The 14546-nt window shown below is 41.7% G+C and overlaps 1 protein-coding gene across 1 annotated transcript in view; it reads right to left on the minus strand.

The window, feature by feature from the left end:
* Positions 1 to 14546, minus strand: part of nrap (nebulin-related anchoring protein) — a gene marked incomplete at both ends in the record, with an annotated part of 51456 nt that overhangs the window by 32857 nt on the left and 4053 nt on the right. Inside the window, 15 exons of the mRNA XM_083635063.1 lie at positions 370 to 477; positions 621 to 728; positions 853 to 957; positions 1505 to 1603; positions 1817 to 1930; positions 2488 to 2586; positions 4952 to 5056; positions 6387 to 6503; positions 9473 to 9580; positions 10439 to 10546; positions 10644 to 10751; positions 11746 to 11850; positions 12445 to 12552; positions 13097 to 13204; positions 13896 to 14000. Coding sequence (XP_083491189.1) covers positions 370 to 477; positions 621 to 728; positions 853 to 957; positions 1505 to 1603; positions 1817 to 1930; positions 2488 to 2586; positions 4952 to 5056; positions 6387 to 6503; positions 9473 to 9580; positions 10439 to 10546; positions 10644 to 10751; positions 11746 to 11850; positions 12445 to 12552; positions 13097 to 13204; positions 13896 to 14000 — 1605 coding nt within the window. The remainder of the gene's footprint in view (positions 1 to 369; positions 478 to 620; positions 729 to 852; positions 958 to 1504; positions 1604 to 1816; positions 1931 to 2487; positions 2587 to 4951; positions 5057 to 6386; positions 6504 to 9472; positions 9581 to 10438; positions 10547 to 10643; positions 10752 to 11745; positions 11851 to 12444; positions 12553 to 13096; positions 13205 to 13895; positions 14001 to 14546) is intronic.

Genomic DNA, 14546 nt, shown 5'->3' on the forward strand with positions numbered 1-14546 from the left:
ATCCATGTTATCAAGTGATTCTAACTTTATCAACCTTATTTCATTTGATTTTTAGTCAAATTATCTCACTGCAGTGTGAGATTATCTTTCTGGTTTCATTAAATTTCACTTGATACATGCCAAAATGACTTCTTTCAAGAAATGATCATCTTGATATCTTGAAGACTATTTAACTTTTGCCAAGTAAATTGTCCTGAAACCAGTTAAATTATGCTGAAAAAAAAAAGCGATAGAATCTTCCAGTACTGTAAGATGATTTCACACACAAAAATAACCTTGAATAAGATAAAGCTAATATAAAATAAAATAAGCTTGATCATTTTGAATTCAAGATAAAATAACAATATATAATAATAATAATCTCCTTACATCGCTGCTCATCTTGGCCACCTGAAGAGAGTGCAGCATCTTGGAGTCGCTCATGTTGATGCCCACTGCCGTTTGCTTGTTCTTCAAGAAGGACTCTTTGTACTTAAGCTGAAACACACGCCCGTCCATCCGAGCTTCAGTATCATATCCTATTCAACCCATTAAGGGTTTCTCTTAGCTCATAGCTTTGGTCTCATGCTGTATCTGCCTTCACGGCTGAAGAAGAGTGTGTTGATTTGCAGGTTGCTTACGTCGCTGGCGAGGTCCCGGGACGCTTTGGCTGCTCTGACCGTCAGTGTGTCCACTCCGATGTCGCAGGCTTTGGACTTGCTCTTCTCCCACTCCTCCTTGTATTTAATCTGGAGGGACAATGGAGACGTATCATAATATCATTGCTTGAAATATGACACGTGTGCTTCTGTGAGCGCACTCAGCGCAGACGTGTGCATTCATCTGAGCGATTCTGGCTGTGTGTTCACTTACATCACTACACAGGGCAGCATTGGCCTTGGCGTTTTTGATTTGTGGCAGGTCCTGGGACAGGGTGTACTGATGCTTGGTCTTTTCATAGTCTGCTTTGTAGTTTTGCTAAGGGACACATAAATTACACACACACGCATGCACGCACGCACGCACGCACACGCACACACACACACACACACACACACACACACACACACACACACACACACACACACGCACGCACACACACACACACACACACACACACACACACACACACACACACACACACACACACACACACACTACAGTCAGTACAGTGCTCATAAGTAGGCCTACAGTGTGCAGATGCAGAGTGTATATGAAGATGATGTTTTTGCATCAAGGTGATGAGGTTGGGGTTAGTTAAGATGATTGACAGTTGGGGTTAGTTAAGATGATTGACAGGTTAGTTAAGATGATTGACAGGTTGGGGTTAGTTAAGATGATTGACAGGTTGGGGTTAGTTAAGATGATTGACAGGTTAGTTAAGATGATTGACAGGTTGGGGTTAGTTAAGATGATTGACAGGTTGGGGTTAGTTAAGATGATTGACAGGTTGGGGTTAGTTAAGATGATTGACAGGTTGGGGTTAGTTAAGATGATTGACAGTGGATTGGGATTGTATACTTACATTGCTGACTAATTGAGCATTTCTTCTGGCCTGGACGAGCTCAGGCGTGTCCGTACTTGCATTGTACTTGACCTGTTCAATATGTTGCCTGTAGTTCTTCTGCAATCATACATTAAAGAATTTGAAGAAATAATGAATCTGTCACATAACGATTCTCCTGCTGAAGAGAAATGGTCTCACCTGTTTACTGTATGTTTTTACTTGCCCTTTTCTATTTATATCTTTGAAGATGGAACATAGATTGGCTTTCTAATAAATATAAATATTTTTTTTCTTTAATTTTGAGCTCATATTAGAGTGGATCAAACTCACATCCTTCAGTGGGTCCAGTTTCCTCTGGCTCTGGTAGCCTGGGGTGAGAGTAGCAGGGTAATTGTATTCACCGTGCTCAGTCTTCTCCTGCTCATAGCCTTGTTTGTAAGCAATCTGGAAAGTCAAAGAAGACTACGTTATTGGCAAAGCAGATTACCAATTTTCTTTGAATTGTTACAGGATAGCAACCCTTATCAATCATAAGCATTTGTGGTTATAACATTACATTTTCATCTAAAATATATGTAATATATTTTGATTATTACGACATAATTACTTTCTTGAAATTGACATTAGAATACCGTAGCATACTTGATGCAAATGTAAAGTATTAAGGGGAAACATTGTTTTGTGTATTTTAGTTGGCTAAAGTTCTTCATCAGTCATTTGTCACAAAGGTTCCTTGACCTTTGTTCTGCAACTATTGGTGTCCCTCTCCTGGTTTCATTGAAGAATGTGAAGAACGCCAATACAGAAATGTATGGAAACTGAAGGATGAATGTCAGCCATGTATTCCAATGGGAATGTGTCTGGTGAAGTTTAAATTCTAAACGTCAAGGTGTCCCATTATGGAATACTGAATCTAAGCAAAGCCCCGTCTGGGCTGGGGAGTTGTAAAAACATAAAGTACATTTCTATATTATATACATTATATTAACAATTAGGCTTACATTGCTTGCGAGCTTTCTGACTTTCATGGCGTGCATGGTCCTCTTATCCATTCCCGAGTCTTCATAGTGTTGCTTGGTGTACTTCTCCTTGTACTTGTTCTATCAAAAACCCCAAAAAGTACTCAGTAATGCAAATGTAATATATTCAATGTTTTGCCCATTACAGTCTCTCAACCTGAAGCAAAGAGCCTTTATGTATTTACTTTTTTATAAATGACTTATGTTATGCCGCTTGGAATGGTGTTCAATATGTAGCTTTATTGTGGGGGAAAGCAGAGTGTCTGTCACTGTGTTCAGTACTTACATCACTGTCAGTGTGTTGCAGTACTTACATCACTGTCAGTGTGTTACAGTACTTATATCACTGTCAGTGTGTTGCAGTACTTACATCACTGTCAGTGTGTTACATCACTGTCAGTGTGTTGCAGTACTTACATCACTGTCAGTGTGTTACATCACTGTCAGTGTGTTGCAGTACTTACATCACTGTCAGTGTGTTGCAGTACTTACATCACTGTCAGTGTGTTGCAGTACTTACATCACTGTCAGTGTGTTACATCACTGTCAGTGTGTTGCAGTACTTACATCACTGTCAGTGTGTTACATCACTGTCAGTGTGTTGCAGTACTTACATCACTGTCAGTGTGTTGCAGTACTTACATCAGTGTGTTGCAGTACTTACATCACTGTCAGTGTGTTGCACTACTTACATCACTGTCAGTGTGTTGCACTACTTACATCACTGTCAGTGTGTTGCACTACTTACATCACTGTCAGTGTGTTACAGTACTTACATCACTGTCAGTGTGGTTGCAGTACTTACATCAGTGTGTTGCAGTACTTACATCGCTGTCAGTGTGTTCAGTACTTACATCACTGTCAGTGTGTTCAGTACTTACATCAGTGTGTTGCAGTACTTACATCAGTGTGTTGCACTACTTACATCACTGTCAGTGTGTTACAGTACTTACATCAGTGTGTTACAGTACTTACATCACTGTCAGTGTGTTACATCACTGTCAGTGTGTTGCAGTACTTACATCACTGTCAGTGTGTTGCACTACTTACATCACTGTCAGTGTGTTGCACTACTTACATCACTGTCAGTGTGTTACAGTACTTACATCACTGTCAGTGTGTTGCACTACTTACATCACTGTCAGTGTGTTGCACTACTTACATCACTGTCAGTGTGTTGCACTACTTACATCACTGTCAGTGTGTTGCAGTACTTACATCACTGTCAGTGTGTTACAGTACTTACATCACTGTCAGTGTGTTGCACTACTTACATCACTGTCAGTGTGTTACAGTACTTACATCACTGTCAGTGTGTTGCACTACTTACATCACTGTCAGTGTGTTGCACTACTTACATCACTGTCAGTGTGTTGCACTACTTACATCACTGTCAGTGTGTTGCACTACTTACATCACTGTCAGTGTGTTACAGTACTTACATCACTGTCAGTGTGGTTGCAGTACTTACATCAGTGTGTTGCAGTACTTACATCGCTGTCAGTGTGTTCAGTACTTACATCACTGTCAGTGTGTTCAGTACTTACATCAGTGTGTTGCAGTACTTACATCAGTGTGTTGCAGTACTTACATCGCTGTCAGTGTGTTACAGTACTTACATCACTGTCAGTGTGTTCAGTACTTACATCACTATCAGTGTGTTCAGTACTTACATCACTATCAGTGTGTTCAGTACTTACATCACTGTCAGTGTGTTCAGTACTTACATCAGTGTGTTGCAGTACTTACATCAGTGTGTTACAGTACTTACATCAGTGTGTTGCAGTACTTACATCAGTGTGTTCAGTACTTACATCAGTGTGTTCAGTACTTACATCAGTGTGTTACAGTACTTACATCAGTGTGTTACAGTACTTACATCAGTGTGTTCAGTACTTACATCAGTGTGTTGCAGTACTTACATCAGTGTGTTACAGTACTTACATCAGTGTGTTGCAGTACTTACATCAGTGTGTTACAGTACTTACATCAGTGTGTTACAGTACTTACATCAGTGTGTTACAGTACTTACATCAGTGTGTTACAGTACTTACATCAGTGTGTTGCAGTACTTACATCAGTGTGTTCAGTACTTACATCAGTGTGTTCAGTACTTACATCAGTGTGTTACAGTACTTACATCAGTGTGTTACAGTACTTACATCAGTGTGTTACAGTACTTACATCAGTGTGTTGCAGTACTTACATCAGTGTGTTCAGTACTTACATCAGTGTGTTCAGTACTTACATCAGTGTGTTACAGTACTTACATCAGTGTGTTACAGTACTTACATCAGTGTGTTACAGTACTTACATCAGTGTGTTGCAGTACTTACATCAGTGTGTTGCAGTACTTACATCAGTGTGTTGCAGTACTTACATCAGTGTGTTGCAGTACTTACATCAGTGTGTTGCAGTACTTACATCAGTGTGTTACACTACTTACATCACTGGTGAACTTAGCAACCTTGGCAGAAGTTTGGAACTGCGGCGTCTCACAGAAATTGATGCTGTGACCTTTTGTGTTCTCCAGGTCCTTCTTATATTCCACCTGTTACAGAATATGCCAAATAACAGCAAAGACAAAAAGTTACATCTTGCAACATTTTTCACTGTGACTCAAAATGTCCTCTCTATTTGATACCAAACCATCTGGCCATCAAGTACCTCCCACTGGTCAGTCAGTCACCATCAGCTGCACTCCACCAGAACCTTGCCACTAATGCCAAACTGAATCTTAAGTTATGGTGACCAGACGTCCCCGGTTTCCGGGGACAGTCCCCGTTTTTGGTGACCTGTCCCCGGCTGGAGCTGTCCCCGAAAATGTCCCCGATTTTCTACTCCTCATCCACGGCTGACATTACTGTCTTTCAGAGGCTCCAGTGAGCTAATTTTTAAAGCTATAATGAAGACAGTCATATATGAAACTAGAAGATCTACTGTACGGCATCCATGTGTCCCTGTACAGATATTTAGTGCAATCTCCAAATGTCAATTTTCTTTCATATCAAATCACAGCATGCATTTTTCTATGGCGTTCCTCAAGGTTTTGGTGGGATTTTGGAGCAATATCAGTCAGCCTGAACCATACTTTATTACAGTACCATGGTCAAAACCGTCAAAACACATGAAACCTTCTTTATTTCATAGATAATTATATTGGATATTTTATTTATATATTGACTGCAGAACTGGAAATGTCCCTGATTGTCATTTCAGAAATCTGGTCACCTTATCTTAAGTATGCATGGCTAAGTTTACCCTTGATAGTCAATGACTTGAGTTAACATGAGTCTTTTGACACAAGGATAACACGACATATGACACATATGACATATGTGGTTTAGAATAGATGCTGAAGAGCGATGTGTGCTCACAGAGCACTCATGTTATTGGATGTCCCATCATGCCCTTGAGGCTAAGCTGTAACGCCACCGGAGAGGCATGTCAGAGATGCTGAACATGCAGGATGGGGGGCTTCATTGTCTGTCAGACGATGACACAGTCTGCTCAATATTTATTGCACACAAACACACAAACACGCACGCACGCTTGCTGACACACAGGCTTTTGGGGAAGACGGATAGAAGTGTTTTTGTCACAGGCCTCAGTGTAGACTTGATATATATATATATATATATATATATATATATATATATATATATATATATATATCCAGTCGACTCAGACTTGTGAAATGAATGAAGATGCATCAACACATTAACGTGCCACTCTCAAGGCTTTTGGCCTACATTGACCTGCCCGGATAAATAGAATACAACAAAAAAGCAGACATTGGTTGATACACAGTACACACCCTTTGCCTTGAACTCTTGATCCCTGACTCGGTGCACTTTGACTTCCAGCCCTGTCACACTCACCTCACTGACCATCTTGTTGATTTTGCGGGCGTTCTTCAGGGCCAGATTGTCCTCTGAGGTCAGACTGTGGAAGTGTGACGTGCCCTTCATCTTGCTCAAGTCCTTCCTGTACTTGAGCTGCAGAGGGACAAAAAAGGGAAAGGTTGGATTCAGTAGGTGGTGTAGGTACAGGGGTGTCAAACATACGGCCCGGGGGCCAGAAACGGCCCACCAAAGGGTCCAATCCGGCCCGCAGGATGACTCTGCAAAGTGTGAAAATGACACTGAGAAATCCTTCAATCCAATCTTTCAAGCTTGGGATTTACCACCTAAAATGTATGCACTTGTGAAGGTTCCAGCAAGTTACCATAATATTACCAACAGCCTATTCACATGTTCTGTATTCATCACTAAATGGTAAACTATTTGAATATAGAGAAGGATTGCAAAGTTGCCGCCAATTGGAATGCATAGTTACAGACAGTAGATTTGATATGATAGGCCTATGGCAGCTGAGATAACCCTATGTGAAACTGTGTTCTTAAAATGTAACTGTAGGCCTAATTCCTTACACTAAAAGAAATGGGGAAAATTGGAGCTGTTGTTTATAAGTTATTATGCATCGATGCATCGATGCATCGATATTATGCAGAGAGGAGGTGGGGGCCCTGGAACAATGGTGCCAGGACAACCACCTCTCTCTGAACGTCTCCAAGACCAAGGAGATCATTGTAGACTACAGGAGGGGGGGGGGGGCGCACACCCCCCAATCACCATCAACGGCACAGTGGTGGAAAGGGTGGACAGCTTCAAGTACCTGGGAGTCAACATCCACCAGGACCTGACTTGGGCCGGCCACACCGCCACTGTTGTCAAAAAGGCCCAACAGCGAATACACGGACTCAAGCGCCTGAAGAAATTTGGGCTAAGGCCAGAAATCCTTACGGACTTCTACAGAGGCACCATTGAAAGCCTGCTGACTGGCGGCTTCACCACCTGGTACGGGAACTGTACCACCATGGACCGCAGGGCGCTACGGAGAGTGAGACGCGCGGCACAGCACGTAACAGGATGTGAGTTGCCAGATCTGCATGAACTGTATAAACAGCGGTGCCTCAGGAGGTCCCTGAAGATCATCAAAGACACAAACCATCCCCACAACAGCCTGTTCTCCCTGCTACCCTCAGGGAGAAGATACAGGGTTCCGAAAGCACGCACAAATCGCTTGAGGAACAGTTTCTTCCCGCAGGCCACGAGACTCCTTAACATACACAAATAGTGTAGTAGCCGTACTGTACCGTACTGTACCTGCTACCATTACGTATGTCTAATGTTTAATTGTATGTTTAATTAGGTATATGCTATTTGCACCTGTATGTCAAATACGCCGAATTTAAAATGTTGAATCACGTCTAAAGTATGCACACGACATGTGCACCTATGTGCAGTGAATATGCCACTGTCTCTGACTTGTCTTATCACTCTACTGCCTTATTGCTTGTTGTGTCTCTTGTTGTTTTTGCACTCATATGCCCTGTTATATTTGTACCATGTTGTAAACGGAGTCCACAGCACAAGAATTTCACACGTGATACTTGTAACATGGAGTGACAATAAAAATCTTGAATCTTGATTGTCTTTGTCTGGCTCACTTGAGACCAAATTGGGTCCCATGTGGCCCGTGAACTCAAATTAGTTTGAGACCCCCTGGTGTAGGACAGAACCCCTGGTGTACCCCAAAGGCTGTGTACACACACACACACACACACACACACACACACACACACACACACACACACACACACACACACACACACACACACACACACAGAGGGTCTAATTCTGTGGCAGTGGAGAGTTTAGGTAGTGACGACATGGGATGCCTATTCATTGTAGTCTGTCTCCCATCCATCCTGCCCAGTGATGACAAGGCCAGATGATATATGAAGCTGGCACTTTTGCACTCATTTAAAACCGCTTTGTACGGCTTCTGCTGAGCCAGGTGCTCTTTTGCTGCTCACACTTTACTATCAACCTATGTGGAGAGGTGCAAGTACTAGGGGTGTCAAAAATAATCGATTATAAGATGCATCGCGATGCGGACGTGCACGATTCTGCATCGATTCACAAAAATCGATTATTATTTTATTTTTTATTTTTTTAATAATCAAATAAAATATAATGGAAGTACATGCAGTTGTTTATTTTAAGTATGGATCATAATACAATGCAATTCCAAATGCACTTTTATTTTAAAAGTAGCCACACAGTGAGAAAAAAGAAAGTGAGAAAAAATAAATCATGTATTGGGGAAAAAAGTGATGCATCGATTTAAGATGCATCGAGATGCATCGATAATCGTAATCGAATCGAATCGTAGCCCTCTGAATCGTAATCGAATCGAATCGTGAGGCCAGTGAAGATTCACAGCCCTAGCAAGTACACAACATTACTCTGTAGGTATTTGATGAAAATCTCCCAAATAAGTTAGGTTATGACAAGAGTTACGTTAAGCCTTAAGCCATCCCTTATTGTCTCCATGGGGAAATTCTTCCTCTGCATTTGACCCATCCTCTACTATGAACCTTGCGAGAACTAGGAGCAGTGGGCAGCCGTAGTGCAGCGCCCGAAAAAATCCAGTTATTTTGCCAGTGCCTTTGGTCAGGGGCAGTGATAGGAGTATTAACCCTAACATACATGTCTTTGATGGTCGGAGGAAACCGGAGCACCCGGAGAAAACCCACACAAACACATGTGGAAGAACATGCAAACTCCACACAGAAAGGAGCTCAGACAGAACGGGGTTCGAACCCAGGACCGTCTTGCTGTGAGGCAACAGTGCTAACCACTGAGCCACGGTGCCCTCCTAATGTACTTAAAGCTGTGTATGTTTTCATTGAAACAGCGTTATTACATTGTTGTTCAGAGAGTTCAGAGAGACCAAGCTTCCAACTTCTTTAAAGTAGTTGAGTTAACTCAAAAATATTTTACATTTAAGATAGGTTTAAGTCCAAATCTTAGAGAGAAAGATGTAAATATATATTTTGTTTGTAAGCGCTTCATAAGGGCTTTTGCAGGTGAATGAATGAATGCAGGCTGATACTCACATCACTGGCGTGGTCCTGGGCCTTCTTTGCCAGCTGATAGCCAGGTGTGATCATAGCAGGGAAACTGCCTTTCCCTCTCTGCTGCTCATACTGCTCCGTATAAGCAATCTGCAAACAGGAGGAGATTTACAGTTGGGTTCAGCTTCAGGTGGCATCTGATAGCAATTCTTCAATTCAATTTGATTGAAGAGTTCATTTGCAAAAACAGGTAAACGCCATTCTTAAAATGAACAAACAACATCTGTTTGATACTCCCTGGAGTGCACACAGAAAACATTATTGAGGTGATTGATAATAAAAAATGTTCCAAAAATGAATTAATTACAGTATAAATACATCAATATATAAAATAAAATGATAAGAAATCCAAACGAGATACCTGTTTTTTGCAAACACAGATGACATCAGTGACATCATTATTGACCAAAATATCTTATGACATCACTGATGATGTCATAGGCACTGATGATGTCATAGGCATTGTAACATCATCAGTGACAGTGATGTCATCAGTGATGCGAAGTTGAGCAATTGTGCACTGCGCATGCCAATAGGGCAGGCGAGGCCACGCAGCAGCCCGGGCCTAAGGTTCGATACCCTAGTAACTTATATAAGAGCAATTACAAGTACCGTACTCAAGTCGATACTCACTCATCTCATATCACACTTGATTGCAAAGGAGTATAAACCGCTATGACTGTTAGATGCCTGCCTGCCTGCCAGGTGGGTGACAACTGGATATAATTGTAATTCAAATGGAAGTCATAAAAGTGATTCATAAAGCACTGTGCAACATTTCTAGTGGGGAGTTTAAATTAAATCATATTATGAACCATATAATAAATAATCTGGGACCATGTGGATTTTATGAGAATTTAACATCTCAACTCAGAAAGAAAAGACTTTCCTCATTAAAAAAAAAAAAAGGGGGGTGGATGTTGGGGAAGCTAGTGTTAACTTCCTCACCTGGCTGAAATTCTCTGCATTCTCCTTGGCGTGAGTCGCCTCCGCCATTCCAGCCTCAGAGCTGACTTTACCTTTCATCTCCTGCTCATACATCTGACGATACTTCACCTGGTGGGGCAACCAACACCGTCATCAACCAATGATCAGGGTTCTTCGTCAGTGTGTGCATATTAATGTGTACGTGTGTCTGTGTTTCACTACTTACGTCACTGGCTAGCTCCGTGGCCTTCTTTGTCACCATGTATCCAGGAGTGAGATGTGCGGGGAAACTGCCTTTGCCTCTGTGCTGCTCGTACTCCTCAGTGTAGGCATACTAGGAAAGGGAAAACAAACAAAAAAAATCTGTTTATGAAAGCTTGCATGTTCAGACCATCGTCACATGACTTGTGAACTTTAGTGACCTATTAATGATTCTATCCAGATTGGTTTTATGAGTCTGGACGCTCCAAGTGTGATTTGTGTCACTTGTCCCAAACCACATACGGAGGTACAGTAGTTTCCAATCTGCTTTCGACTGATGTGACTTCAGGGTGGACGCACTGATCACCCAAATCAGATTTGAGAGTGTCTTTTGCAGGGGGCGGGGACTTGAAGAGCAGAGAGCAGACATGCAAAGTGACACTGCCAGAAACATTGTATGTTGGCTCATTGGCTCATTGTATCTGGACACACAGATCCCACTTGAACACCCCTACTAAAAAAGCGTAGCCTTGATGCATCGGTAATCAGTAACTACAGACCAATATCTAATCTCCCCTTTATAGCCAAAATAATTGAAAAGGTTGTTTACCTACAACTCAATAGATTCCTAACCTCAAATGATCTCCTAGATAAACTCCAATCAGGCTTTCGCCCCCATCACAGCACAGAAACCGCGCTTACTAAAGTCATAAATGACATCAGAATGAACACAGACTCAGGCAAAAATTCGATTCTAGTGCTACTGGATCTTAGCGCTGCATTTGACACTGTTGACCACTCAATTTTATTGGACAGACTGGAAAATTGGGTTGGGCTATCGGGTACGGTCCTCCAGTGGTTCAAGTCCTATCTTCAAGACAGGAAGTACTTCGTCTCCATTGGCAATTACACATCTGACCTAACTAGGATGACTTGTGGGGTGCCTCAAGGATCCATTATGGGGCCCGTTCTCTTCAACCTTTATATGCTCCCTCTAGGCCTAATTATGCAAAAAAAACAAAGTAGCCTATCATAACTACGCAGACGACACTCAGTTGTATATAACTGGCGTGCAGTGAGTAAACAAACATTAGAGTCAAATCATGATGTCATCATGAAAGGCTTACATCACTAGTGATCTGTCCTTGTTTCTTGGCCAGGAGCACCTCTGGAGGGTCAGCAAACGCAGTGTACTTGGACACTCTCTCCTCATGGCCTTTTTTATATTCCAGCTGCAGGGGAAGAAAACCATGTTCCTTCAATTGGACCCACCATAAGGTCACACAGCAACCACCACCAGCAGTGACCCAATTCAACCAAAGGTTTCTAGAGGTTTTCTCCAGGTTTTTGTAGATCTCAGGTTTCATCGCTTGGCCTTCAGTGAATCCTGGTATCTGTCAGGTGATGCAAAAGGCCTGTGGCATGTTGGCATTAACACTTTGAAAAAGCATCACTTACATTACTGGCCAAAGTATTGGCGGTCTTAAACCATCACTTACATTACTGGCCAAAGTATTGGCGGTCTTAAACCATCACTTACATTACTGGCCAAAGTATTGGCGGTCTTAAACCATCACTTACATTACTGGCCAAAGTATTGGCGGTCTTAAACCATCACTTACATTACTGGCCAAAGTATTGGCGGTCTTAAACCATCACTTACATTACTGGCCAAAGTATTGGCGGTCTTAAACCATCACTTACATTACTGGCCAAAGTATTGGCGGTCTTAAACCATCACTTACATTACTGGCCAAAGTATTGGCGGTCTTAAACCATCACTTACATTACTGGCCAAAGTATTGGCGGCTTAAACCATCACTTACATTACTGGCCAAAGTATTGGCGGTCTTAGCAGCCTGGTAGCCTGGTGTGATCATGGCAGGAAAGCTGCCTTTTCCTTTTGACTGCTCATACTCCTCTGTGTAGTTCACCTGTTCAAGAAACACAACAATGTTGCTTTAACATTGTTGTCGATGTACAATGAGGAGTTTTAAGGAATTAACAGCAGCTGCTTCAAAATGAATCACAGCACAAATAATAAATAAATAAATACGGTAAATAAATAAATAAATAAATAAATAGAATCGCTATAATAATCTATAGTTCTACAGCCTTTATCTTTCATGGATATTGATTGATAATCTTCAGGTAATGACTTTTTAAATCACTGATAGAAACTAACTGAACATATTTGCTATGGTCCCCTTATTCTGGCCAGTGTAGAATCAACTGTTTTGGTACTAGGTTTTGGTGTTTCACATCATCAAAATTCCCTGTCAGGTTTTTACAGGATCCCTGCTGTTACTGTAGGTGCATTTATAATATCAGCAGTTCCTCTTAGTAATGCTGTACAATAACTATGTAAAAAAACAGAAATGGAACAGCTCATAGGCCTGAAGTACTTTAGGTTATAGAAAACAAACAATAGAGAGTATCTCCTTAAAGCGAATAAGCTTTGAAGATGGAAGCACTCACATCACTGATGCTCTTCTGGGCCTGGGACACCCTCACTATCTCCTGGTTGGTCACCATGCCTGAGTACCAGCTCTGCTGCTCTGAGTACCCAGACTGAGAATGAAAGGCCTGTTTACACATGGAAGACAAATCTGATGATTTCAAGCCATTCACAAAATAGTGAAATGAAAACACCTTTCATTCCTATACAACCGTATTAATTCAGTAACCCAAACTGCTCCCACTCTCCCTACTTCACCCTGAGAAACTGTGTGAATTGAAAGGATGTTAAAGGCTCAACACCCTCAACTTAATTTCATACAGCACACACACAGAAAAACTCACAAACAGGTGTCACCATAAATCTATAACTTTTTACAAATTCAAATTCAGAAACAGAGAGAAGATGAGGTTTGGTGCATTAAAGGCTACAATCCCAATGAAGACAGTTTCTTCCGCAATCTTTTTCTCCTCCATGACCATTGACATCCTATAGTTTCAAATCCATTCCCATCCCAATCAAATCGAATGTAAATATTGATCATTTGATGTCAGCTCTGGTATCACTGCACACAATAAACCTGCTTTGTGCCAGGAAGCACACCAATACTAGGCCAAGGGTCCTGAGGAAATAAGGTAGAGAAGTAGGATATTTAAGGAATTCCAGCCAAAATAATTCACCTATGTATTTCATTTGCGATTATTGAATTTGAGGTGGAATTGCATTTTGAGTGTGCAGCCGCTGCCAGTTGCTCTGCCTACAACAGGGCGGGAGCTCACCTGGCTGACCATCTGATTGGCTAGGCGAGCCTTCTCTCACCTGGCTGGCCATCTGATTGGCTAGGCGAGCCTTCTCCAGCTCCATGGACCTCATGTCATAGTGGAAGGTGGACATAAAGCGTTCGCCATCTTCACGATACTTCAGCTACGGGTGCACATGGACGACAAGCATTAAGCCAAGGCCAGCACACGTAGTGTTTGTGCGTTCACACAAATGCATATAAACGCACAAATGCATACATGAAAACACATGTACATGTACATAGACAAAGACATGTGCGCAAAACCTCCACTTTAGGACTTGGCGTGATGGATGCTTATTGAAACCATACACCATACATGAAAAAAAAACGATCTAACAAGAAAATTAAACATTATGCCAGTCCTAGTACATTTCCCGACTTTAAATCCAGTGTCAAAACTTGTAGATTTATGCCAATTGCCAAAATTCTGACTATGATTCTCATGGTATCAACTTTAAAGCAAATAACCTGAACCTCTCATGCTTACGATGGAAGGATAATATTAGCATGCTGTTATTAATAACTGTTAAGCCTGAAATGCCCCCTTCAAGGCAAAGAGGAAACTGCCAAAGGCAGGGCCAGAATGGAGTAGTAAGTTCAGGATGGAGCACTGAGCTGCTGGGGAATGATCCTGTAGCCAATAAAAGTGTTCCAAACTAATATTAGAA

This window comes from Poromitra crassiceps, assembly GCF_964638095.1.
Source record: "Poromitra crassiceps genome assembly, chromosome: 4".
NCBI lineage: Eukaryota > Metazoa > Chordata > Actinopteri > Beryciformes > Melamphaidae > Poromitra > Poromitra crassiceps.